The sequence below is a fragment of the Borostomias antarcticus genome (assembly GCF_949987555.1).
Source record: "Borostomias antarcticus genome assembly, chromosome: 1".
NCBI lineage: Eukaryota > Metazoa > Chordata > Actinopteri > Stomiiformes > Stomiidae > Borostomias > Borostomias antarcticus.
The window spans coordinates 36,111,304-36,138,185 of record NC_140234.1 but is presented as its reverse complement, the minus strand read 5'-3'; the positions used below and the strand labels follow the sequence as shown (position 1 = coordinate 36,138,185).

The window sequence follows — 26,882 nt, the reverse complement described above, 5'->3', positions numbered from 1 at the left end:
GGCATTTCCACTTATACAATAATGGAATGCAAAAGAAGGCCTTTGAATGCTATTCAAGTAATTTTACTTCATATATAGTTGCATATTTTCCTCATCTTGTTACAAAAGCTGATAGTAAAACTGTTATCACATTACAAGTCATACAAAATATAAAATATAGCATATAAATAGAGTAAACAAAACAAGCACAGAAACACACCAGATGCATAAAACAGGAGAGCGCCATGGCCAGCCTCATTCTCAGGAGTTGGCTGCAAGGCGACTGAGCTTTATTTAAGTGCAGGAAAGACATCTGTAAAGCCACTGTTGAGACGCTTAAACGCCTGGAGATGGAAGCATCATCCCATATTCAGTACAGTGACTAGAAGCTTTGAATTGTGCAACGTATCAGTGTTTACACAACATCATTGGTTAAATTACAAGCTACATTCCCCATGTTTTATACAGAACGGTGACTTCGTACTGCAAACGTGGGTGCTGCTGAATCCTATGAGCAGCCGAGCGGTCGGGTAGAGGAGACAGCTGTGTGTGAGCAGAGCCTCGTGGTCCTATGCAGTCTAAGGCTTGACACGTTACTCTACCTGATTAGTCACAGACCAAAGCTACAGAATAAACTAAATAGATGGATCTGATAATAGCCGACACACTATTTGAATAAATAAGACAAAGGAATCACAAGAGCAGTCAGGTGATCAATGACCTCGTTCAACCCATCTACTGAAGTCTAGAGCACAGTGCCTCCTCCCAGATCTGTCTCTCACCTGGCCTGCGTTAGAGGAAGGAGTGGAGGGAATGTAGACATGGCGAGGGAAAGCTGATAACATCCTTTAGTTTAGACTGTTCAGTGCCAACAGCTGCATGATCTCTGGCTCCTGTCAAGAGAATGAGTGTTGCGTTGCATCATGTGGTGGGACTCGCCCCGCCCTCTTGTCCAAACCCCCTCTCCCCAACTTTTTATTTTTTTTGAAAGTGTCGCAAACAAGTCTTTGTTCAGGGACTAAGAAGCAGGTGGCTGTTATGAGGTTTGTTCAGGGACTAAGAAGCAGATGGCTGTTATGAGGTTATGGCTCGTTTTGGACAGACAAACACAGTAAGGGCTCCGATCTGGTGCCACAGTACTCAAACATTTTAAGTCATGTTCTTTTTACAATGCTGTAACACCACAGTCCAGTTTTACAGGGGAGTAAAACATGATACAACTCTCTCAGGTGGTCCCACCTCTCAACATGGAGAAGGAGGGGGGTCCCTCCTCTCAACATGGCAGAACGTGTCTGACCAACAGATTTGCCAGTAAGTGCCACAGTGATGGAGACACGAGTACACGGACGTCTCAGACAAATGTCGAGACTCGACCCAGAAACGTGGAGATGAGCGGGACGAAGGAGGGTTGAGGAATGCCGTCTAATCATCACCGTCATCCTCATCTTCGCTGATGCTGTGCGCTGGGTTGTGATTGGCCGGTGACGAGGGAGAGGAGGTCTTGGAGAAGAACGGCAGTCGGAAGCTCGGCGAGGGGGAGCGCTGGCGCGTCGGGCTGCTGTCGGGGCTCGGTCTGGGGCTGATGGCCTGGAGCACACGCCCCCTCCCCTCCTTCAGCATGTGCTTCTGGAGACGGAGAAAGACCAGAAAGAGTCAACGACATGGACAACTAGCGGTCAGATTCCTTCCCTGATCTCGCTACAGTACGCCTGCTTGGTGCCAGAGAGGAATAACAGTAATCTACTTTCATAAAAAGGTTCCTCAGATGCTCAAGAGCAACTTCCTTCAGTTTCCAGGGTGCTCACCAGTGCGCCCTCGGGACCAAACATCTGCAGAAAGTTGCCAATGAACTCGCGAGATTTCTCTTCCCACTTCTGAATCAGGTCGATGCTCTTCTCCTCCACCTTCTGCACAAACTCTTTGGAGCGCTCCTCCACGTCGCGCACCCTCTTCTTCACCTTGTCCACACGCTCCTGCAGGTGGTACTTCTTCTCCTGACAGATATCGTGGTAATAGACTTTAGTTTACTTGATTTATTCGCACAAATAAAAGTCAAAGGCAAACAATGGCCCCAAAAAAACAAAGTGCAACAAAAGATAAAAGATGTGCAGGTGACATTGGAAGCCCGAGAGGGCTTGGTGAAAACCACACCCATATAATAACGATAAAACAACAAAACAGGCGGTCTGATCACTAGTCACATCTGATCACTAGTTACATCTGATCACTAGTTACATCAGATCACTAGTTACATCAGATCACTAGTTACATCTGATCACTAGTTACATCTGATCACTAGTTACATCTGACTGAATGACTTGGAGTGGTGGAGGAACTCACGTTGATGAAGCTGACGTTGAGCTCTTTGGCGGTGTATCCCCTCTGCAGATTTCGACGCACATACACGTCGTAGTCGCGGACGATACGGGTGATGATGTCGGAGGTGGAGATCCCCTCTGACCGTTGTGTGGGTGCAAACATGCCTGGAGGCGAGGGGAGATGTCAGACGCCCCTCCGACACATCTAGAGTCCAACTCTACACCGCCGCACTGCACCACCCTACCTGCCACTTTTATGTGCTTGTAGACATCATCACTCCCAGCGGAGGAGTATGGGATATCATCATGGGCAACAAAGTCAATCTGTAGAAGAGGAGAACAGGGCACAATAAGCATTGCACATGGTACCCGTATCTGGTACATCTGACAAATACACCTGAACAATATTATTGAGACTGAAGATCCAGACACACGAGAGCTAGGCTACACCTGGATACTGGAACACTGTTGTAGCCTTTCTGGACACTTGTCGTGTCGTTGAGTGATTCTATCGGCCTCACTCAAAAGGGTCGGCTGTAGCTCAGTTGGTAGAGCGGGTCGTTCAATGATCGAAGGGTCAGTGGTTCGAATCCCAGCTCCGACTGTCAACATGTCGAAGTGTCCTGGAGCAAGACACCTAACCCCAAATTGCTCCCAATGAGCAGGTTAGCACCTTGCATGGCAGCTACCGCCATTGGTGTATGAATGTGTGTGTGAATGGGTGAATGAGAGGCCATTGTAAAGCGCTTTGAGTGCCGCTAAGGTGGAAAAGCGCTATATAAGTGCAGTCCATTTACCATTTACCATTTACTCACCCGTTGCTCCATCAGGAACTCGGGCGTAAGTGTCCACGGTGCGTTCCGTACAATCTCGTCCACGTAGCGACAGTGGCTGACTGCGTCGTAGCGTTCGTCCTCGTTCATGACGGTGAAGCCCTTCAGGTTGTGCGTCAGATCGTCGCTGCACACTTGAGCGAGAGAGACGCCACACAGGGTGTTAACTGTCATAGAACACACAACTCCAGCAGCAGCTCTGTGTTACAGTGACAAAACCCATCGCAACTGGCCACTAGAACAAGAAAGCCAACAACAGAAGTCGACATGAAGTCTGTATCTCCTACCCCCAACGATGAGATGGGTGTTTGGAAAGAGCCTCTTGGCTTGCATGAGGGCCCGGGCGTGGCCGGAGTGGAACATGTCAAAGATCCCATCTGCATACACGCGTACCGGACGATCTTCTGGCATGGAGGGAGGAATGGGAGACAGCAGTGTGCATGTAATGAGAGAATTCAGAGCTCAAGGCACCAATAACACTTGCCATGAGAACTAGATACAATAGATTGGGGTGGGGGGGACATCAATCTAGTATTTAGTGACTGCCTAAAGAGGAGAGGTGGGCTTCCCAGAGACTTACGTGGCGTGCCCTGGCGTGCCACCTCCATACTGATACGCTTGTAGGGTGTGGTCACGGGATCTAGCTGGTCAGCAAACGGGGCAGGATCTCTCAGACCCTGAAACATGCACGCACACGCACAAAGATAGAAAAGGCTGTTAAAGGAAGGTTGTATGGTTGTATGACGAGTATATGACGAGTATATGACGAGTCTACTATCCATCACTGCCTCTCCCACCACGGTATAGGGACGTGAAATCTTGCTGGCCCGCTCCCCCTCCTCTTTCTTTCCGCTGTACTCATCCCTCTTTCTTTTTTGGATGGGCAGCCGGTCCGAGCTGTGAGCCTCCATGGTAACACTGGGGAGATAAGAAAAACTGTTTTGAACATCTGATCTAGTGGACCAGTTCCTGAGCATTAACCTGTTCTGATCTGAAGACACAGGAATCTCTGTGTTGTTGATTGGACTTCAGCGAGTAGATAACTAACTAGCTAGCTGCTACTAAGTTAGCAAACTACGATAATTTAAACTGTAGCTGTAGCTAACCGTTAGCAAGCTATGTAGAATATAGCATTTATCAGAAAATATGTCACTGGCACATGATCAATCAAAGTAAGTAATGGAATTCAAAGGCTAGCTAACTATATTGACAGTTGGTAAGCAGTAAAGCTGGCTAGCTAAGGCAAGCTTAGCTAATGTTGGCTAGTTTACCTAACTATGGAGGTTAACTTGCTGCTTTGAGTAGGATGTTCTCTTGAAATTTCAGCAACGTTTCCATTACAGTCATCAAGGTTGTTTCTGACAAAGACAGTAGCTAGCTGTGAGTTGACAGCTTGTTTTGGGAACTAGCTAGCTGGTCTACAAAACCAAACGTCTGACTCTGAGCATTGGTTTGCGTTATCTAGTTCCCATCACCCAGAGGACGGTAAGCTTCAGGGTTCGACAAGTCATTAATGCAAGTTAAACATAACAGTTTACTTGTTGGATATAGTTACTGACTAACCTTATTTCAGTTATTATACAGTACGGTACATTATACAGTAAGTTAACCTTCTCGATCTATTTTGATCACTGGTGATTCAACGTCCTCAAGGAGAGTTGGAACTAGTCACAACATTCCATAGTCCACCTAATGGACTATGTTGCCACCTACTGGCTGAAAACGGTCATTGTTCTCTAGCTATCGGAAAGCTACACCCATTTCTCATCAGTCTGAAATGTCTAGAGGTAAAGCAGAATATCTATTATCATATTCTTTGTGCTTTTCAAAAATCACATCCACGAAGTTCCCTTTTCATTTTTTTTAATTATTTTTAAAGTTGCTTTTTTCCAGCAGAAATAGTAGGTCTCATTGGTGTATACTGCACATAGTGCAGCCAGACATTTTATTGCCTTCAAATCTTCTGATTCAAAAGATCAAATTTCCTTCTGTTGTCTAAATGTAAATACAGACAAGGCATACAGTTTCACTATTATATCAAGAGTATAAAGACAGCAGATACTGGCTCTTTACAACCAAGCAGATAGTGTTGAGTTTGGGAATTAAATATCTGTGGTCTTGTGTGCTGGATTATGGAACGTACTGTTTCACACTGTTTGGTTTTGGTACTTCAATGGACAGGAACAACAGTTGCCACTGTACAAATACCAATTTCCTTACAACACGATCACAGACATCTGGCTTTTGCACAAAAAATAACATGTCTGATCAAACAGTAAACATCATAGACAAATTCAAAAGATACAATATCTGTTATCTCAGGATGTTTGTATGGAATGTATAATGTGTAACTGCATGGCGGTCTTTCTCATTTATAAAGGCACAAGGGGAAGCAGCATAGTCAAGTATTGGTAGAGCCAAGGAAGAAGGTACAGAGAAAATCAGGACAGAGGATGGAGAGATGGTGGCTGTTTGTCGCGCGCGTGACCATGAAAAAACCCCTGGATGATGTGGAGGCCGCACAGAGAGGTGGAGGTCGCACAGGGATGGACACCCGGACTTCACATTCCCATTCGTATGCTTTGGATAATCTGGAAGATGGCTGAAACAGATACAGAGACAGAAACAAGTGAGTGTTGAGTCATATGATTCAATTCATACCATCACCCCTACAGCACAGATCCACTCCATGCGTCTGCACCTTATTGTCCCAACTGCTAGCAATACTTGGGTTTTGTCCAGAAGACTGGAAAACTATAAGAGCAAAAATCGAAATTCTCCCCCTGCCAATGGGGGACAAAGGTTTGTGAATCGGATAGAGATAGTGAAGTGAACTCTGTACTTGGTCAGATACAACACTCAATTTGAGATAGTGGTGTGTGACTGCATACAGCCACATCCAATTACATAACATGGCAAGTATTTAATTTCTCTTCTGAGATATGAGATGCGCAATACACACAAAATAACATTAGCAAATTACCTGATCCACAGACAACAAAGAGGAATAATGCAAGAAGCCATGGACCCACCGCCACCTTGTCATCTCCATTTCTCTGTAGAAAAAGATATTGGTATGTAAAAAACTCACAAATAAATATCCCCCTGGAACACCACAAAAATCTTCATTCATGTAACGTATGCCATCTACAAAGCAATAGTTTGAGCCAGTCCAGACGAGAGGGAGAGGGTCATTCGTTCAAGAGATCTTTCATTGACCTAGTCGACCATACTCGAATATAGCTTACTTACCGTTGACTTGGCGACATTGCCCCTTTGTGTGATGTTTTTGCTGTGCTTCTCGTTCGCCATGCGTATTTTCTGTTTTGCCACCATGATTACAGCTGTTTGGATGGAGTTTATTTCGTACGACGGTCGTGTCTTCCAGATCTGTTCAGAGATGAGATGGTGACGGTACCACACTCCAAACTTGTCTACGTACACACTAAGTAAACTCCACCCACAAAGGATTCCGTGGTCGTGTCACTATCAAGGAGTCACTTTCTGTGGGGAAAATAAAATTAATTTTCGATAACAGATCAAATGTGTTCAGGAAAAATGTGCATATCGTACACTAGATCGATGTGCATAACTTTATAGACAACGTTAATGTTTGTTTTATGATGATGTGGCACTGATACGCCCATTGTTTTGACTTCCGCTAGCAGACTTTCCGGTAGGTTACGTCATCGTGATGCTCAGAATCATCGAAACTTTTTTTTTTTTTTACACGTAACTAGTGATGGGCGTTCCGGCTCTTTTTAGTGAGCCAGATCATTTGGCTCAGCTCAGCAATAAGAGCCGGCTCTTTCGCCTCCCAAACGGTTCTTCATTTTACCACTTGTGCCTTTCAGCCAAATTTAGGGCTGTTTTGACCTAGGCCTATCACCAAGGCCTGATTAATGCAAGGGCTCACAGGGCTGAAGCCCTGGGCCCAGAGCTCCAGGGGGGCCCGTTGATGGGTCTTGCGCAAGCGTCAATCAATCATGTTTTTTTTGTTGTTGTTGTTTTTTACGTTTTTCCTCCAGTCAACTCACTGCCTGTGTGTGTGAATGGGGGGGGCAATAAAAATTATGGAAATTGTCTTGGCTTGATTTGTTAATGCCAATTAAATTTTAGGCTGGCCGATTATGTAGGCTACTTACGTAGGTCGGTTGGGCGCGTGATTTGCTGAGTGCTGAGCTGTATTCTGTCAATGTGGTTGACGAGTTTGTGCACAATTAAAGGCAATATTTCTACTCTCTCTCTGTACAAATGAAGTACCCAGGTGACCTGCAAGATGACTGCCGAAGAAGTCGTCCATTTTAAGGAATTTATAAAAAGTTAGCCAAAACAATGGGAATACTTGCAGCAGATAAGGAAAAATAATATTACACGTTTTCCCAAATGTTGACATTGCTTTAAGAATCTATCTAACTTTGCCGGTGAGCAACGCCTCTGGAGAGCGTTCATTTTCTAAACTCAAACTGATCAAGAACAAATTGAGATCCGCCATGGGAGAAAACAGACTGCCATCTGACTCGCATGTCTCTAGAAAGTGACTTGTTGAGGGAACTGGAGTTCAATGACGTCATCGCAGACTTCTCAGCACGAAAATCAAGAAGGAAGAGCATCTAAGTATGTAAGCTAAGCTGTTTTAAATAATCACTGCTTTGGTCCTGCTCTGATCTCCTCTCTTTTCACCAACTGCTCTTAATGTGAATGTCTATTGATGATGTGACATAGTTGTGTTATATTTGAGTTCTATGTGATGCAGTGGTGTTATTTTGAGTGTTACAAAATACTGTATGGAGCACAGTTGCAGTTTTGAGAGGTGTTTGCAGTGTTTGTGTGTTGATTGTGAGAGTAGGCTCTTCTCCTCTCACCAACTGCTCTTGATGTGAATGTCTATTGATGACATGTACGATAGGTGTGTTATGTGGTGAAGCACAGAATGTGTATTTGAGTACTATTTGATGCAGTGGTGTTACCTTGAGTGTGCGTTGTGAGGGTCTAGTTGTTGCCTGCACTGTGCTTTCCTTCCCCAATTAGCCTACGCATCTTTCATTTACCTGAAATTGCAGCTTACCTCCACGTGGGTTCCTTCTTATTGTGCGTGATCATATCCCTCCTGACAAATCTTGTATCTTCTCCTGATCTGGACCACTCAATACTCAATACATCAACGTACCTGAGACATGTCTGTGTGTGTGTGGTGTATAATGTAGACATGACAGACATGCTTGCGCTTTACTACCATGCTAATGAAATTGCAGGTTGGCTAACCTGGTCAAAGCCCTGGGCCCTACATCATGTTAATCCGGTCCTGCCTATCACTTAAATTAGCCTATTAGATATAATTATACTAAACCTTAACATTTCCAGAATACCATCATTTTATCTCATGTTTGGTATAAAAAGATGAAATGTGAAAACATCAAACACTTTTACACATGTTTATTAAACGTTTTAAATCACTCAATCAAACGGAACACACTCAATCACACTGAACACACTTCTCAGCTCAACTGCCTTCTCCTTTACAGCAGCAGCTTTTTAAAGAGACACATTTCCACTTTAACAGAAAGAGCAGGTAGAGATGTCTTAAGACCTGGACAAATAAAACCAAAACAACCTGAATCAAGAGATAACACTAGAAGATAAGTGGAAATATATTTTTGTCTTTGATCTATCCATAACAGTCAAATAACATAAATAACAAATACAAAATAAAAAAGTACAAAACAGCAGCATCCAATAGTTTTAGTTGTATCTATCAACTAACAACTATCTATTTATCAGCTACCTACAGTCTTGTATTAATTTACGAAAAAAGAAATCGCCTCTCAGTCGGGAGCGGCTCCGTTCACTTAAAAGAGCCGGCACATAGAGCCGTATCGTTCGCGATCGACCCATCACGTAACGCCGCGTTGCAGTATTTCGTACCCTTCGCCAAGTCTTGACTCAGCAAAGTTTAGGCAAGCTTGCTAGACCAGTGTTTCTCAACCAGTCCATGGACCCCTGTGATCCCTGGTATAATTACAGGAGGTAATTAGCGAATGTATTTTCTTTTAGTTTTAAGTTAACGTGTAATTGCGTGGGTATTTGGACCGCCGCCACTAGAGGGCGATGTCGCATGTTCTAGTATCACGCGCAGTGAGATAGTTTCCTGCGCAGTAAGAGAGTCTTTTGGTGAGAAGCACTTCTGTGTAAGCATCGCTGTGTAAGAAAGCGCATCTTCGGAATCCAGTATTATCTGTGGTAAATAATATTAAAATAATGTACATCTGGTGTTAATATCTTGTTTATACGAGTTTATAGTTAAGTATGTGATATTTTGAGCCTCTGGCATGTTTTGTTAGGTGGATTTGACATTGTTGGCGGGCATACTGAGAGCTCCATGCGGGAGACAGAACGTTGCTAGTGAGGTAACTAAGCAAAACCGCCTTCGTTATGTTTGATTTCTTTCTCAGACTATATACATGTTGACATTTCCAGAGTGATATTAATGTACTACTGTAAGTTACTGTATGCTTACGCATTGTGTGTTTGCTGCATTTCTTTTATTGTGTTCACCAGAAGTCCACTGCCGTATTGTTTTGGGAAAACTAAATTGAAACTTCCTGCCAATTTTAGGAACTTGTTGTCACTCTTTATTTTTCTATGAGTGACATCACTAACAAAATAAAGAACTCCCCCAGAAGCAGTTGTGCCCGGTGTGTCCCTAAATTCCACGGGCTACAATATTTTTAATAGATTTTTTGTAAAATGTAGGCTACCTATGTCTAAATAATATTGTATAAGCCCATCATATTTAACAAAAATAAATACAGTTAAATTGAACCAATAGGCTAGGCTTATTCACACACATTCACACGTTAGCGGAGCTAACTCATTCTTGAAACATAATGATCCACAAATGATTCAAGATCTGTTTATTAGCCATGTATATGGTTCACACATAATAGGAATTTGACTAGGGTTTAAGGTATGATTTATCAGTTGTGCAACATTCAAACTTCGCCCCTCCTCCCTGCTCCTCCCCCTGACCGCGGTTACCAAGTAAGATAGATTTTCACATTTGCAATGTGACATCTGCGAGTCAGCGAGAAATGAACAGCATCCCACACACTAATAACACCAAAGAGCTCAATTGATCCACAGACACAGGCTCCCGAAGCAGAAAGCCAGCGCACACTAGTCCACTGTAGCTAGAATCTTCATAACATTACAGTTATTTAGCTGATGCTTTTATCCAAGCAACTTGGATAAAAGCGTCAGCTACCCTAAATAACTGATTCTTCTCCAGGAAAAGCCATTCAAAGTAGACTACAATAAAGTTCACTCCATGCCGGCAGCATTTTGACTTGTTTGACTTGACAAACAGGGTAGGCTACAAATACAAGCCAGTTGGTTAGCTAGCAAACTGACAAGAACTAACACTATTAGTGGAAAACACAACAGGAATAGAGTTCTTCCCCTCCCATTCTCGGTGGGTCTTTCGGGGGGAAACCTTTTTCTGTCGGGAAAAAAGACTAAATCTGATAGCTCACTGGAAATACACTGGAGGGTTTGACATGCGTTATCTTGGCCGAGAGTACACATTATGTGTCTGCCTGTCTGCAGCCTCTTTTCTCCTCATTGGGTTGACCCATCCATCTGACACAGCATGGGCATTGAGCATTGGCATAGCCAGGAACTGACGGAGTCAATTTAAAAAATGTCCAAAATCACACCCACCAATTTTGGTAGCTCTGGGACCTTTAGAACCAAAGATATTGAGAAAATATTGTGGACCAATCAACATCGAGGGGGGCGTGGCCTCTATCATCAACTTGATTTATGGGCCCCTTACATTACTCCCACCAAGATTGGTAGCTCTGGGACCTTTAGAACCAAAGATATTGAGCAAACACTATGGGCCAATCAGCATCAAGGGGGGAGAGGGTCTTCCTTGCTCCATGCTACACCTATCCACCAAATTTCGTGAAAATCTGTGCAGTAGAATCTATGCAGTATGATTACTCAGAAATGTGGGAACATAGGGCTGTGGGAACATAGGGCCTAATTTTGAAATTTTAAAAATAAATAAATGTGGGAACATAGGGCTTAGGGAACCCAGCTGGCACATGACCGACCTTCAACATTGAAATGTAGTTGGATTAATGTCAGTCGTCGTTTCAACCTTGAAACAATATTGAATGCTCAGTGGTTGAAAAATGTTGATAAAATACTTATAAATCAACGTTGAAATTCTGTTGAAGATCTGTACGTTGATGTAGGCCTACGTCAACATGATGTCTTCAACCTGCCTTATAGCCCTTTAATGCACAATATGGGTAAAAAGTGGTCCAACGAAGGTTTTGCTTTATATATCTTTGCAATAAAATAATTGTATTGGTCACAAATGCTTATTTTGCGCTTGCACAAAGAATGAGATTCGAATTAACTTTCATGGACATCCGAGGATGTCCTATTATGGACACCGTAGTTTCTTTGGAAATGTTGGTGCGGTGTATCGTGTGTAATGTTTGTCTCCATGGATATATTGTTTGTCTCGCACTAGCTGGACGTGTACTTATATACAAGCTGAGCAATGTGCCAGTCATTCCCTTGTTGTTCCAACTTTTGCCGCTACTTGTAGATGGTAAAGTTAATATATTGTTTAGCTTGTTGGTTTTGCTTTCACGTTTTAACATAGGCTACATCCTGGGCCGTATTGTGCTGTAGATGAGGTTGTATGTTTAGAAAGCTAAAAGCTGTTACCAGCCGGCAGATTGACTGTGAATGCCTTTTTCTGTAGCATTGCTGTGTCACAAAATGTCACAAAATGTGTGTTTGTGTGTGTGCCTGCCAGTGCCACAAACACTTATTTTTCACATTATTGTTGGATCGATGTTGTTGCTATTTGCACACTTGTCAGTGTTGCATCCCCATTCACTGCTGTTGTAGGCCTACATGTGCATCTTGATTCTAATGTAAAATAAAATTGTAAAAAGTTCACGCCTTTCTTCTCCATGGCTACATGATTGAAAAGTAAGAAGTTGAACCAAAGTTGCAGTTTCAACAGGGATGCAAAGTTGATTCAAAGACCTTAATTTACCCATGTTGAAAAGTAAGCCATTGAAACAAAGTTGGGATTTCAAAGTTGATTCACCTTTCAAATTCAACACATATTCAACAGTGATTGTAATTCACCCATGTTGAAGAGTAAGATGTTGGAACAACGTCGCGATATCAGCGTTAATTCACCTTTCAAAATCAAAACCTAATCCAACGTTGATTCACATAGTCACATGACGTTGAATCACCCGTGAATCAACGTTGAAATGCCAGCTGGGTAGGGATGACCCTAGCTGGACTATGACAATGCAGACAGCAGTACCATCCACAAACATCCACAAGCCACATTTCGTCTCAGACTGAGTGTAGTGTATGTGCGTCTAGTTGACAATAACGTTACAGTACGTTATGGCTTAAGCCATGTTTTTCCCCCATAATGTTACTGGAAAGTCGCTAAATCTAGCGACAAAGTCGCTAAATTGGCATCACTGCTCTCAAAGTGCTTTAGCTAAGGTTAGCTACTACAAGCTAGCTAGTCCTTGTCACCAACACTTGCCTCACAACGTACGTAGCTAAACTATTCACACAGCAAGCAACGTCAGCTGACTGGGACTGTCCCTAAGGTAGAATAACCAATGTTGTGAAAAACATTTAACAACTGGTCAGTTGATATGTTGCACAGCAATCGAGCAGGACAATATAATCAGGCTAGGTTAGGTAGCTAGAAAAGTCAGCTTGCCCAGCTGGTATGGTTATAGGCTCATTCCTATGGGATAGTGAGGTGGGTTTCTGTAAGGGTTTTTGAGACAGAATGCCACCAGTTTCAGTAAACCATATAAGGTTTGATTCGTGCTCTGCTAGTGGGTGATACCAGTGTATATTTAGATAAGCTGCCCAACGTAGAAGTTGAGGAAAGGTCAGAGGGGTCTCAATTGACCAGTCAGCAAAGAGCCGTCAACAACAGCTGTACCATTGCTTAATCCGGACATTAGATATAGTTCAGTTTCCCTAGCAGGTCTAATCTTGAACTGGTTGTGTGCCATCATTGCTTCTCACCATAACTAAAGAATTGTCAGGTGACCAGCCTCTATTAAGCACCCCCACTAAACAGTATAAAAGAAGAACCACTGGAATGGAGGGGTGCGCTTAACCTCGTAGCTCATGTTGGCTTAAGCTATCTTACGCTGGCTTTAGCTTAGCTTAGCAAGCTAGCATGTTAGCATGCTAGCTCCACCTGTTGTCCACGTCTGCTCGTCTGCCACGGTATGATAAACTGTCTATTCCTGTTACGTAACTGTGTTGTACTAAGCTACGTGTCAAATATATATTGAACCATGCCTAAAGCTTGGTTGCTGTATTGTGTTTTGATATATGCTTATTCTATGTTAAATAAACACCAGAAAGATTTCTCTTCTCAACATTCATTGATCAGTAAGGTTTTAATCAAGGTTCCTCACATCAATAGCTTAGTAGTTTGTTCACCAACAAGTGAACACGTGACACCTTGCACCTTGTCTATACAATAGACAACTGACTATGCACCACTGTACACTCAAACACTCGAACCAACACCTGACAACACTTGAGCAATTGAACACCTTGTCTATACAATAGACAACTGACTCTGTACTACTGTATACATGTGCATTACATGCCTCTCTTCTTTACAAAGATGGTCACAACCACAACATGTCCTGAGAGCACATGCAAAATAACAACTTATGGCTACTTTTAATGTGCTTGTCTGTATGTTTAATAAAGCATTTAGGAAAAGTTTAAATCAAGACTTGAGTATTACCTGTTCTGTTGAGTACTATGTTTACAATTGTTCATTCATGATATTATTACAATTGACCTTTCAAGTCTGCCTACACTTAGGTTACTTAGCTAAGAACAATTTTAATTACAATTTACTTCTAAAGGCAAATCCTTTACTTTCATATCTTCATATCAATATAATATCAAGATCCTAGTAGATGTCCAAATAACCCACTGTGTCCTGGGTCTACTTATTCACCACCTAAAGGGAAGTGCAAAACAGCAAGTCATGACCTTTATCCAGAAACAAAAGATGAACCCATTGCAGCAAAATAGCTAACATTACAGGAATCATCAGTGTAACTGCTTTAGCCACTGACCGCTACCATTAATGTTATGGAAGCTGCTGCTAGTTGTTGTGAGCCCATGAGCTAACTGGCTATCCCGCTGTCATTGTGCTGTATTAGCATTGGAAGCATTGGAACTGGTGTGTCCAGGTGACAAGACCCATCTTTATTTATCAGACACTACCGTCCTACCAGTCCCGCACAGAAACAAGCCAGCCAACACACATAAGCCAGGCTGGACCTGGGGCCTCATTTATCATTGAGGTACGCCTTCTTTTACACGGTCTTTTCCGCGATTTCAGGCGTATGCCCTCTTCCCCCCCCCACAGCGCGATCTATCAAGCATAAAGGGCGGATATTTAGTCGCCTTTCTACGCGCTTTTGTAGGACACCTCTCAACTTGTCGTACCGATTTAGAAGGGTTTTTACACCCTTTTTGAACACAGGGGGAACTGGCGACGCAGGTGGTGCGTCGGTGAATTACAATGTTTGATGGAGAGAATAAGAGCGAGAGTTTATGAACGCACAATCATGTAGGCTAATAGCCCAATTCAGCACAAACATATATCTCAATGCAAGATTGTGTCCTCTAACCGGCTCATTAATGGTCCGATATGGATTTGTTCCCCAAACTTAACCTATGCGCACACCTAATGCAGGCACTCCATCAAACGGCAATAATTGACCAATTAGATTGTCATTAATATGTGATCATGTGGACCTGTTTGCTGTTTGGTAAGCATATAAATGACAGTCCTCCTGTGCGTAATGCGAGCCTAAATGAATCCGGCGCTACTCGGCCTACTGGCCGAGATAGAACTCCAAAGAGGTGACGGTGATGGCGATTGCACCCACATAAGGGCACCATCAGTGAATGAATACGTCTATGTGAATCGCAAAAATGTGCACACTATAAATACCCAAATCATATGTGACGCCGACATGCTCATCACAAGTGTAGTGGCACGGTGGCCTGGCTCCACGCATGACTCATTCATCCTGGCGCACAGCAGGGTAGGGGCTAGACTGGAGGCAGGCGCTGCGCGTGACGGCTGGCTTGTTGGTGTGTGCATAGCCAAGATACATATTCTTTGTCTTTTTTACTTTAATCTTTATTAGCATTTTCCATCCATACAACGACAATACAATAAAACATAAAAACTTACAATAACAGCTTATGGGTACTTCCATCCATGCAGCTTTTTTCTCTCTCTTCAAATATTACAATTTTAATATTAGTGGTATCATCACACTTCCTTCTATAATCCATCCATTTTTCCCATCTCCCTTCAAACTTTCCTTCCTGCATCCTCAATGCATGCGTGAACTTCTCCCTAACATAAATCTCCTCCACAACACCCAGCCACTGCTCCTTGGTTGGGGGTTCCACCTTATACCAAGCACTCATTATTGTCTTTTTACTAGCAACCAATAGTACTTTCACTAGGTATCTGTCCCCTCCTTGTACATCATCCTGTGTTATGTTTGCCAAGATATATATTCAAAGCTGATAAGAATGAGAACCAGTCAAGACCCCACCACAAAATGAGGACCCAAGCCCTCAGCCCCCTCCCCGTCATGAGGGTTACCAGCGGGGCCAAAGGGCCCGCACTGAGGTCATGCGCCAGCTATGAAGACACAAACAAGTAAGGTTCACATTGTTACCATTTTATTGTCTGTTGGTGGGTGACTGTGTGAGGTGTGTGAGTGCGTTTGTGAGTGAATGTGTGAGGTCCGTGAGTGTGGTAGTGAGTGATAGTGTGAGGTCCGTGACAGCATGTGTGAGGGAATGAAGTGCAGTGAGGATGTCCTGTTGGCTATGGTGGTGTAGTGTGGTGACCTCCACCAACTGCTGCACAACTGCCCCACAACTGCCCCAATCCCTTCTGCCATGTCCCTCTGGGCCTCTAGGGTCATGAGCCTCCAGCACAGTGTCTGAGAGGAAGCCCAGCCCTCAGGGACCCTTGAGGCAGGGACGCTGGCAGCCGGAGGTGGAGGCGTGGGCGGTGGAGACGGAGGCGCTGGAGATGGCACTGGAGGTGGAGGCCGGCGCGCTGGAGGTGGAGGCTGCAACCGGCGGGGGCACGACCGTCAGGTCAAGGACCACTGCAGACTCCCCCTCCTCTGAGTCCCACCCCACGTCAGAGTCTGGAGAAACAATTTCAGTCATTTTCTTTGAGTTTGTCTGTACACTATATTATGCATTAAACATTTCATTGTGCAGCCATATTCATTTGATATGTTTTTCTGTTGGCAGTCAAATAAATGCTGTGATTTACCGGGTGATTTAGATGAGAGTCTTAATTTCCCAGAGGGGAAAATGTTTAATGTGGTCTAACATTATGAAGTGGTCATCTGTGTTATCGTTCCCTGTTTTTGGTCCTAAATCAATCATAGCCTACCACAGAATGTTTGCTTTCCTCACAGCCACATAATACAGAATGTCCGTGTAGCCTACGCCAAATACAGGATGCACGAAACGTACAGTAGGCTACCTAAACTGTAGGAGCAATCAGACAAATGTAGGCTAGTACAAATAGCTTACCTTCCGAAGATGATTTGTTTCCTCGAGTGGACCTCACCAACAAGCACATGCACCTCCGTCTCCGAAAGGTTTATCTTCTTTCCGCGTTTTTCCATAAACGTAATTGTCTTGCCTTTGCTCCACGCTATATTATGTTGGTTCCTTCCGGGTATCCACGTTGTGCGCTGTCATAGTTTTGACCATATATGGTTGAATTTGGGCATGGAGAGGGCGGAACACGAGGAGCGTGCACGTCCGCTGTCTTCTACGACACCGTCGGATTTTTCATTGAGGAATCGGCGCAGCAGCGTGTACGCCATGTTTGATAGATCCGAAAAGTGTGTAAATATTCTCGTCGTACGCGGCAGTCCGCCCTTTTCTCGTTTTCGTCGTACGCCCTCTTTTACCCCTGAATTTACACGCTCTTTGATAAATGAGGCCCCTGGCCTGGTTTACTAATGTTTTCATTTTGGCTGACTACAACAAAATGACTGGGTTGTTTCACTTGATACTTTGTGTGTTAGTAGGCCCATCAGACTCAAATGTACAAGAACAATGAACAAGTTCGTTTTGCAAACGTGGACCCATGGGGGGCATATTCACTGCATGAGGGAGCACAATTATTATTAACTATTTTTGATAATACTATATGCTATTATATTTGTGCAGCACTAATGCAAACGAATTATACTGAGCTCTCTTGTTCTTCCTCTGACTGATAGTATGTTGAACTTGTTTTTGTGCAACATATTATATGCTGATGCCTGGAGAAAACGTTTCTATGTAGGTGTTGAAAAGGAGTTTTCACACGTTGCGGTAGATGTCTTCAAAGTTTGGGCACGGGTAGGCCTATAAGCTGTGATGACTGTCAGCATAGTGCACAGCTCAGCTCAACTCCCAACTGAAATCACACATGAGATATCTACGGTGGCCGACAAGGGCAAACGCGCTACAAATACCGAAAACATTTCCATTAGGAGAAACGCGCTGCAAACACAGAAACGACACTGAATCCCAATCTGAGTGCGCAAACCACCCTTGCAGCCCCTCGCACTTGGGGCCTGAGGCCTGAGCACTTAATTGACGTCAGCTGGAAGGGCCAGAGGGTGCAGGGCCGTGAATTAAATGGGACAGCACTTCCATGCTTCCAGCGGCGTGCCAATGATTCCCAAGCCAGTTTAGCTCAATGCCCCTCCCACTACGTTTTCATTGGCTGCCGCGTCCCTCCGACGCAGAGGCTGCTCTGACGCTCCCATCAGCTCTCCGCTCGGCTCTGCAAATTGACCGATTGACGTCTGTTTTAATAATAATTGTAACGGAGGTTGTCTCCGTTACCTACGATTTGATGCGTTTGCACTTTTAGCTAATTTGCACAGTAATAATTGCAGCGATTTCAGAATTAGATGTATTTATCGACAACTGTAATATGGAGTATGGGATGGCAACAATAATGATGATTGCAACGGTTGCAGGCTGTGTTGGGCTCTCGGCGGGGTCGGCCAGCTCCGCCTGCAGAGGGGAACGACATTAGTAAGCGAGGGAGCGCTCCCGTCTTAAACGGACGGTAGTTTATGGCGCTGCATGTAGGAACACTAGGAAAACATTGTGATGATCCATATGAAAAGTGAACAGGGGGATTTAATAGTTTGGGCGCTACAAATGTATGTATGAGAGTTCTCCCCCTGTAATGGAGGGCGTCCAGCTGATTGCCTGCCGGGACCTATAAAAGGAGCCCGGTTTTTCATTTTGAGAGAGTTGGTCAATGGTGAAGGGCTGTTGCCCGTTGTTGTCGTCGGTTTCCACCATAATTAAATGCCACCTTGGGCTGCATGGATTTTGGTCTCTTGCCTCTTCACTGAATCCTCCAACCGCCATATTGGCCATCCAACAAGTGGTGTCAGAAGTGGGATGCCTACGGAAGTGAGGAGGCGCTGATGATGACCAGAGGTGGCAGAGGCAGAGGAGGACATCACAATGGTGAGGAAGCGGACAGTGCAGGGGCAGCGGGCCAGTCATCAGGACAGGAGGGTCCAGATGCTAAGTTGGAGAAGCTGACTGGGCTGGTTGAATCTCTCATACGTACTCAGACTGTCAGAGATGAGCAGGCGGAGAAGGAGGCCGCTCGTCAGGAGCAAAGATGGCAGGCCGTTCAACATCAGGTCCGACAAATTCAATCACAAGTGACCCAGTGCATGGGAGAGGACCAGGGAGAGGACCTGGTGCAACGGGAGCAGGAAGAGGAGCAGCATCGGAGGAGGGAACAGGATGAGGATGACGCCAGCCAGAGTACCAGAAGACCATCTAGATCCCGGTGGGAACCACTAGCCCGCAGAGAGCCTAAGTTGCTGTCCCTGTCTCCTGAGGACGACATAGAACACTTCCTAACCACCTTTGAAAGGATGGCCAAGGTTTTCCGCTGGGATGAAGAGGAGTGGACAGTATGTCTGGTTCCACTACTAATAGGCAAGGCAAGAAGTGCCTATGTAGCGATGGACCTGGCTGATGCAGAAGAGTATGACAGGGTAAAAGAAGCCATTCTAGACAAGTATGAGATTACAGTGGACACCTACCGCAGAAGGTTTCGTTCTCTGGACATACCTCAAGGTGAGACCCCACGGGAGCTATATGTTCACCTAAAAGACTTGTTTACAAAGTGGGTCAGACCAGAGAAGTCCTCAGTTAAAGAAATCTCGGAGATGATGATTCTGGAACAGTTCTTGAGGATGGTCGACCCAGAGCTAGAAGTCTGGATCCGGGAACATGACCCCAAGAGTGCAGAAGAGGCAGCTCGCCTGGCTGAAGTCTTCATGTCGGCCAGGAAGGGGAGTAGGAGCACCACTTTCAGCAGGGACAGACAGTCCACAGCAAAGAGTAAGCCCATTGGGGGAGAAGGGGGTTATGGTCTAGCCCAGGGTAAAGGTTTCTCTGAGAGTAGGCAGTTCATGCCCAGTAGGCCCCAATATGACAGTAAGCCTTCCACCAGGCCCAACAATCAAGATGTGAGGTGTTACTACTGTGATGAGTTAGGACACACAAAGCCCTTTTGTCCAGCCAGACAGAGCAAACCAGCCTACTTATGTTCTGTCCCGAGGCCCAATAGGACAGGACCTATAGTGCAGGAGGTAGGCCAGGTTGTATGTGCACTAGTGTATGGTCAGCGTGAGGACGCCCTGGTGGACACAGGCAGTTCTCAGTCCATGATTTTGTCCAGTTTAGTCCCTAGGGAGCAATGGAGTGGGGACATGGTTAGAGTATCCTGTATTCATGGCGATGAAAAAGTCTACCCCACTGCTGAAGTATATTTAACCGTCGGAGGCCAGACCTTTCTCCTCCCAGTGGTTTTAGCTCCCAGTCTACCATACTCAGTGATTCTAGGCCAGGATGTTCCTACTTTATTAGACCTCTTACCACAGCCCCCTTACCCAGCAAAATCATGTAACATGGTAATCACCAGGGCTCAGAGTGCAGTGAAGGCTTTTAGGGAGCTACCCTTTGATGGGGTTGAGTTGGAGTCAGGCCCGGGGAAGCAGGCTAGGCCCAGGGCCCAGAGACGTAGGGACAAGTTTTTGGGTACTGTCAGAGCCGCAGGCAGGTGAGGAGCTTCCCAAACCCACCCATCCCGTAGACCTGGACATCCCTGCAGATGTAGGTGAGCAGCAGAGAAGGGATCCTACTTTACAGTCGTGGTTCGACAAGGTGTCAGAGGTTGATGGGGTTAGTCAGGGCGGTGCAAGTAACCTAGAGAAGGCAGCATATATCCTGAAAGGGGGTATCCTATATCAGCGCAAGGGCAGGGAGGAGGCTTTAGCATTGCCAGAGCCCCTCAGATACACAGTCATGGAACTTGGGCACGCAGTGCCTTGGGTCACTTAGCATTGGAGAAGACCCTTGCTAGGATTAAGAGTCGGTTTGCATTGCCAGGCATGTACACACTAGTGGCACAGTTTTGCAGTACATGTGAGAAGTGTCAGCTCTCCTCGGAGAGAGGGGTGTCTCAGGCGCACTTACAGCCTTTGCCGATTATAGGAACACCGTTTGAGAGGATAGGCATGGATGTAGTAGGGCCCTTACCTAGAAGTTCCTCAGGAAACCGGTACATCCTCGTAATCTGTGACTATGCTACACACTACCCAGAAGCATTCCCCCTGAGGACAGTCAAGGCCAGGCAGGTTGCCAACTGCCTTTTACAACTGTTCTCCCGAGTAGGAGTAGCCAGAGAGGTCTTGACAGACTGCGGAACAAACTTCTTGTCCAAGTCTCTGCAGCATGTTTATCAGTTGTTAGGAGTGAAGGGAATTAAGACCACCCCGTACCACCCCCAGACAGATGGGTTGGTGGAACGATTCAACCTCACCATGAAGAACATGCTGCGCAAGTTTGTCTCCCAGACGGGCTCGGATTGGGATCGATGGCTGCCCTACCTCCTTTTCGCCTACCGGGAGGTCCAACAAGCCTCCACGGGGTTTTCACCCTTTGAACTCCTCTATGGCCGCCAGGTGAGAGGACCACTGGACCTGCTCAAGGAGTATTGGGAGGGCCCAAAAGCATCGGGAGACAATGTGGTTTCGTATGTGGTGAAGATGAGGGAGAAATTGGAGGAGATGACTATGCTGGCGCAGGAAAACATGAGAATGGCTCAGAGGAACCAGAGGGTGTGGTATGACCGTAAAGCCCGGGAAAGGGTCTTCCAGTCAGGGCAGCAAGTGTTGCTGTTACTGCCTACTAGTGACAGTAAATTGCTTACCAAATGGCATGGCCCGTATGAAGTCACAAGAAGGACTGGTAAGGTGACTTATGAACTGTACATGCCTGACAGAGGGAAGAAACACCAGTCATTTCAACCTTTTAAAAGAGTTCCTGTCCCCTCCAGAGCAAGTGCTGCAACAGCTGTTCGTGCGAGCAGTGGATGAGGAGGAAGAGTCCCCAGAGCAGTTCTTCCCCACTCAAGCGACGGGGCCCTGTCTGGTCGACCTGACCAAACTGTCACCTTGGCAACAGGCTGACCTGAAGCCTCTCCTGGGCCCTGAGCTGTTCCAAGAGAAACCTGGCTTCACCACTCTAACCCAGCATAACATCTACCTGAAGGAGAAAACTCCGGTTCGCCAGAAGAGCTACAGAATTCCAGAGAGGCTGCTACCAATGCTGAAACAGGAACTGCAGGTGATGTTGGAGATGGGTGTTGTTGAGCCTACGAGTAGCGAATGGTGCAGTCCGGTTGTGTTAGTGCCAAATAAGGATGGGTCTCTGAGGTTCTGCATTGACTTCAGACACATCAACGCAGTATCAAAATGGGACCCATACCCGATACCACGGATTGATGACCTCTTGGAAAGAGTGGGTAGGTCGAAGTTCATATCTACACTAGATTTGAGCAAAGGATATTGGCAAGTGCCATTGGCTCAGGAGGCCAAGGAGCTGACAGCCTTTAAAGGGCAATGCTCGTTTTTGACAACCTGGACCTTATTTACGACATATTATAAGAAGTTTGACTCACCGAGATCACTTTGGTGTAGTTCGGAGGCCTGTAGAAGAAATTTAAAATCCAGCGCGAGCCAGTATATCCATGTAATGACGGTGATCGGGGCACCGAGAAGGCAGTTTCTCAAAATCTATTTTCGGCCGCTAAACGGTTGTTTTCATCAATCAGATTGGATGAATCGACAGTTGAGATTCCTCAACGCGAGGCATTGTTTCGGTTTTCAAATACGGGGTCTTTAGCCTCTGTAATATGATCTTTACACGCCTTTCCCCACTTGCTCCAACACGCATGCGCACAGGCCAGCGCGCAGACTGGCTATTCTCCGGCTCACATTCTCTGCGCTACGATCGTTGTTGGTGCCGAGAATATTGTCGTCGTCATTCGTCAGCAACAATCCGATCGTAGCGCAGAGAATGTGCGCGATTTGGGATTCAGCTAAACTCAAAACACATACATCCATGGGTCCGTTCGGATTACCCCCCCCCCCAGAACACTTCCGTTGTGTTGAGGACTGAATTTGCAGCGTTTTTTTTGTTGTATGTGTTGTCGGGGCTGTATGTGTTTTTGACTTCGTATCGTTTCTGTATTTGCAGCGCGTTTGCTGTTAATGTATTTGTTTTGACTTTCTGCAGCACGTTTCCGTTGTTGTATTTGTTTCGATTTTTGTATGTGTTTTTGACCTTGAGTCATTTCTGTATTTGCAGTGCGTTTCTCCCTAATGGAAATGTTATCGGTCTTTGCAGCGCGTTTGCCCTTGTCGGCCACCGTAGATATCGACAGTAACTTCCTTTTTCAGTACAGTGGTCGTCAAACAAAAAACACACCGTTGTTTCTTAATGTCTTCATTTATAATAAATCTAAAGTTAGTCATTTTAATTTAACAGAAAAATACTATGATTGATTAAAAATATTATTAATTTATTAACCAATGGGCACCACTGGAGGGGCACTAGCCCTTTTGGGGTGGGCCAGGCCCTCTAAGGCCCGCCCATAGTAACGGCCATGCTACCAAATAATATACATTGTTGTGGGGAGGTGGTGTGGAGAAGCCTGATATCAGTAATAATATAAATTGTTGTGGGGAGGTAGTGTGGAGAAGCCTGATATCAGTAATAATATAAATTGTTGTGGGGAGGTAGTGTGGAGAAGCCTGATATCAGACAGAATGTCAGCTTGTTACACTCAGTTGAAATCTTCAAGAATCAGTCAACTTTGGAGTGGGTATATTTGAAAGTCTGGACCCAGGCTAGGGGTGAGGGGTCCTTGAGGATTTTTCAAAATATTCCAGGGGTCCAGAGCACAAAAAGGTTGAGAACCACTGAGCTAGGCTACTCTGTATCAAATCAATAAAAAAAGTTTAAAACCCTAGCTTGTAAAGCGTCAATGTAGCTTGTACTATTGAGTTAGTAACTATCCCTTGACCTACTGGATGTTCCAATAGGTTTGAATGTGATTGGTCCATGTGACAGTGTGAAGTTCGCCTTCCTGCAAGACAGTTAGCTGTCTTTACAAAATAAATACTCTGCATTATAGCACGTCGTCGTTTGGAGTAATCTTGTAGGTATTGTGCAAAATAAGACATAGCAGTGTTGAAGAATTGTTAAAGCTTTGATACTAAACCACTTTAGATCCATGTGCATCAAAGAGGCGGCTGCTGATCTCTCTTGTCCACGACATGACTACCACCTCATGGTGACTCACTGCAATAACATTTGAGTGGGTTATCCCTGTGGTTAAAAAAAATCACAAAAAACATCCTTGTCACATCATGCACAGTGGTCCAGTCAATACTATATAATACACATTTACATTAGATACAAATTATACAAGAAATCCAAATGAATTATATAATATTCATGCACTTAACATTTTTAAGGCCAAGTCAGTGATGAAGGCGCATTCAGTCTTTTGAGACATCGTGCAAATGAGAGACCATGCCATGCACCAGCCTGTTTGGAGACCTCCACCATCATCCCCGTCCTCAAGAAAACAAGGATCACTGGCCTCAATGACTACAGACCCGTCGCCCTGACCTCTGTAGTAGGCTAATGAAGGTCGCCTATGAACCAACAGGTCTGTGGACGATGCAGTAAACATGGCTCTACATTCTACAGCACCTGGACTCCGCAGGCACCTATGCCAGGATCCTGTTTGTGGCTCTGCTTTGAACACCATTTTCCTACCCACTCTGGAGGGCATGCTCTCCCAGCTGCGCGTGCCTGCAAGTGGATCACTGACTTCTTGTCTGACAGGAAGCAGCACGTGAAGCTGGGAAAACAAGTCTCTGACTGCAGGCGGCGTCCTTTCCCCTCTACTCTTCTCCCTGTACACGAACAGCTGCTCCTCCAGCCACCAGTCTGTCAAGCTCCTGAAGTTTGCAGACGACACCACCCTCACCACATCATGTCTGAGGGTGACGAGTCCACCTACAGGTGGGAGATTGATAGCTTTGAGTTGGCAGGAATTATGAAGTCCATCACTCTTGTTTTTCTCAAAAACTGTAAAGCCTGTCAAACCCTACTACCACATTTTTTGGTCAATTGACACCCCAATTTCTAGGCTACACTACATCTTCAGACTGTCCTCCACAAACTATCTGCACAGAATTTAGAAATATCAAAAATTTAGCCCACAGCGCGTCAACATGTTTTACTGTAAACAGTACTGTATGCAGCTACTGCAAATACTCGCTGTTCCTGAAAAAAATACAACATTTTCATGACATGGTAGATGTAGTGTGAAAAATCTCGTTTTATCTTGCGCGTTTTATCGCGTTTTATCTCAAAAACTGAATTTTGGACAGTATTTTGAAGTATGTCCTCATTTTGTCCCCTCAAACTACTGCTATCCATAAAGGAAAAAATACACAACCCACAATCTTATAGCATCAGAGACGTTATTGTTGGCAACTCAGCCCCAATAGCGGACCCTAGGACTACAACTGGCGAAAATCACTCTGAGAGAACACCTGTGCCACTGATTGTTTGATTGGCTTCCCACCCGTCTTGTTAGACTGTCTTTATATAGCCTACATGTAGCTCTTGTTCGTTTATTATTTTCTGTAGCTGTGCGTTGTCCCTAGTGTTGTCCTGTGCCAACTTGTAAGTCTGTAAGCTTCTAAGCTTTGTATTTTGTTCTCTACTTGTTGAGTGTATACAGTACCTTGGTTTTATTGTTTAGTCTTTGGTTGTTGCCCCGACATTTACATGCAACCCTTTTGATTGTGATGTTTCAGTCTGTGTGAAACCATCTATGGCTTCTCACATGGCAGGTAGCTCAACAAGAGTTAAAGCCCAGGGGGATGCAGAATAAAAATGCTAATGTGTACTCCATTGTGCTGTGATATGATTTTTTTATGATATTTTTTAATTTGTAGCTGTTACTGTTTATTTATTTTGTTTGTTGTAGCTGTTACTGTTCTTGTTTGCATCTCTTCATCTGACCAGTCTTTTGTCTGCTTACATCTCAATCAGTCCCATCTGTGTTCAATCCAATCAAATCAATCAGTGAATCCATGCTCAGTCCAGAGTCCCACAACTCATTCCCATCACAGTATGTAGGCCTACTAATATGTTCATGCAGTCCAAGGGTTAGAACTATGGAAATATGACTGACGAGGTTTAATTTATGATTATACTGCGGTTATCAGAAGTATGAAGGAATATGTATTCAAATCAACTCAACTCGTATGGGGCACCACCTTGTTCTGTACAGGGAAACAGAACCTTTATCAATAGTCTAATTTATCAATCTGTCTGAAGGTCTTGACTCAATCAAGTGGCCTAAAGATCATGTGATGATGCTAGGATGTGATCAAAGCTTAGTATTTATTGAAGTTATACTAATCAACTATCAAAATAACATGAAAACACAATTCAATAATAGATGGAAAAACAAATGTGTCAATATGAAAAAACAGCAGAAATTAAATGAATGATGTCATAGATTATCACAGCCTATCCTAAATCCTCTAAGCTTAAACAACACTTGGCATCACACCACATCAAAAGAGAATGCTGGATGGCAACCTTACGGGTAGTGTGTTGGAAAGCAATGTGTCCAGAGGCGTTGTTTGGCTCAAAGAAGTGAAGAGGCACATGACTGATGGTCCCACGGTTTGATGCAGGGTGTGGCGCGCCTCCGCTCCCATTGAAACAGTGATGGTAGACTTTTGGCCAACGTTGATATTCACAGAGGATCAGAGTTCAATTTCAGCGCTGCTCGTTGTACAGTAACTGAAATGGTTCAGAGTTTAAAAGTTGCAAATGTCTCGGTCAAAACCTCTGCTCTCGCCAGAGGTGGATTGTTTGAAGAGTTTGTGGAAATTCCTAAGACCCTGGCATCGACTACACTGAGATCTTAGCTAGCAGGTAGTGGTTCAGCAATTCCACGGATACAGATTGATTTTCATCAATCAGGCACAAGCTTGGATCCTGGGGTTACGTGTTACTTGGAGAACACATAACCTGAGAAACTTGAGATCAGAACTTTAGAGAGAGAGAATCTGTCCTGTCCCCACTTAAAAAGGGCAGGAGACTGAGGTGTGTCCTGTTTGCATAGACAGCACCAATTGGTCACCCACACAGAGAGAGGGGTCTGTGG

At 44.7% G+C, this 26,882-nt stretch overlaps 3 protein-coding genes across 3 annotated transcripts in view; 1 reads left to right on the top strand and 2 right to left on the bottom strand.

Annotated features, from left to right (window-relative positions):
* Positions 1-83: 83 nt before the first annotated feature.
* pcyt1ab (phosphate cytidylyltransferase 1A, choline b) lies at positions 84-4,514 on the bottom strand. Its single transcript, XM_084437702.1, has 9 exons — positions 4,402-4,514; positions 3,928-4,048; positions 3,711-3,807; positions 3,418-3,534; positions 3,113-3,264; positions 2,543-2,621; positions 2,320-2,462; positions 1,785-1,973; positions 84-1,605 (listed from the first exon to the last, which is right to left on the bottom strand). Exons 2-9 carry the CDS (start codon positions 4,039-4,041, stop codon positions 1,402-1,404), a joined length of 1,095 nt encoding a protein of 364 aa, XP_084293828.1. The 5' UTR covers positions 4,042-4,048; positions 4,402-4,514; the 3' UTR covers positions 84-1,401.
* A 481-nt stretch (positions 4,515-4,995) lies between these two features.
* LOC311310048 (stress-associated endoplasmic reticulum protein 1-like) lies at positions 4,996-6,645 on the bottom strand. The gene is made up of 3 exons (XM_084439431.1): positions 6,383-6,645; positions 6,114-6,186; positions 4,996-5,732 (listed from the first exon to the last, which is right to left on the bottom strand). The coding sequence occupies exons 1-3, from the start codon at positions 6,464-6,466 to the stop codon at positions 5,692-5,694; spliced, it is 198 nt and encodes a 65-aa protein (XP_084295557.1). The 5' UTR covers positions 6,467-6,645; the 3' UTR covers positions 4,996-5,691.
* pitpnaa (phosphatidylinositol transfer protein, alpha a) overlaps positions 6,125-26,882 on the top strand; it is a 32,662-nt gene continuing 11,904 nt past the window's right edge. The window contains exons 1-2 of the mRNA XM_084439442.1: positions 6,125-6,204; positions 9,472-9,537. The gene's annotated coding sequence lies outside the window, so the exon portion shown is untranslated. The remainder of the gene's footprint in view (positions 6,205-9,471; positions 9,538-26,882) is intronic.

Coding starts and splice junctions, on each gene's coding strand:
- LOC311310048 (XM_084439431.1), bottom strand. CDS start 6,466: ATGGTGGCAAAACAGAAAATACGCATGGCGAACGAGAAGCACAGCAAA. Junction 6,187..6,382: donor GCAATGTCGCCAAGTCAACG/GTAAGTAAGCTA, acceptor CTTTTTCTACAG/AGAAATGGAGATGACAAGGT. Junction 5,733..6,113: donor CTTTGTTGTCTGTGGATCAG/GTAATTTGCTAA, acceptor TATCTGTTTCAG/CCATCTTCCAGATTATCCAA.
- pcyt1ab (XM_084437702.1), bottom strand. CDS start 4,041: ATGGAGGCTCACAGCTCGGACCGGCTGCCCATCCAAAAAAGAAAGAGG. Junction 3,808..3,927: donor TTTCACGTCCCTATACCGTG/GTGGGAGAGGCA, acceptor TGCATGTTTCAG/GGTCTGAGAGATCCTGCCCC. Junction 1,974..2,319: donor TCAACGTCAGCTTCATCAAC/GTGAGTTCCTCC, acceptor GATATCTGTCAG/GAGAAGAAGTACCACCTGCA.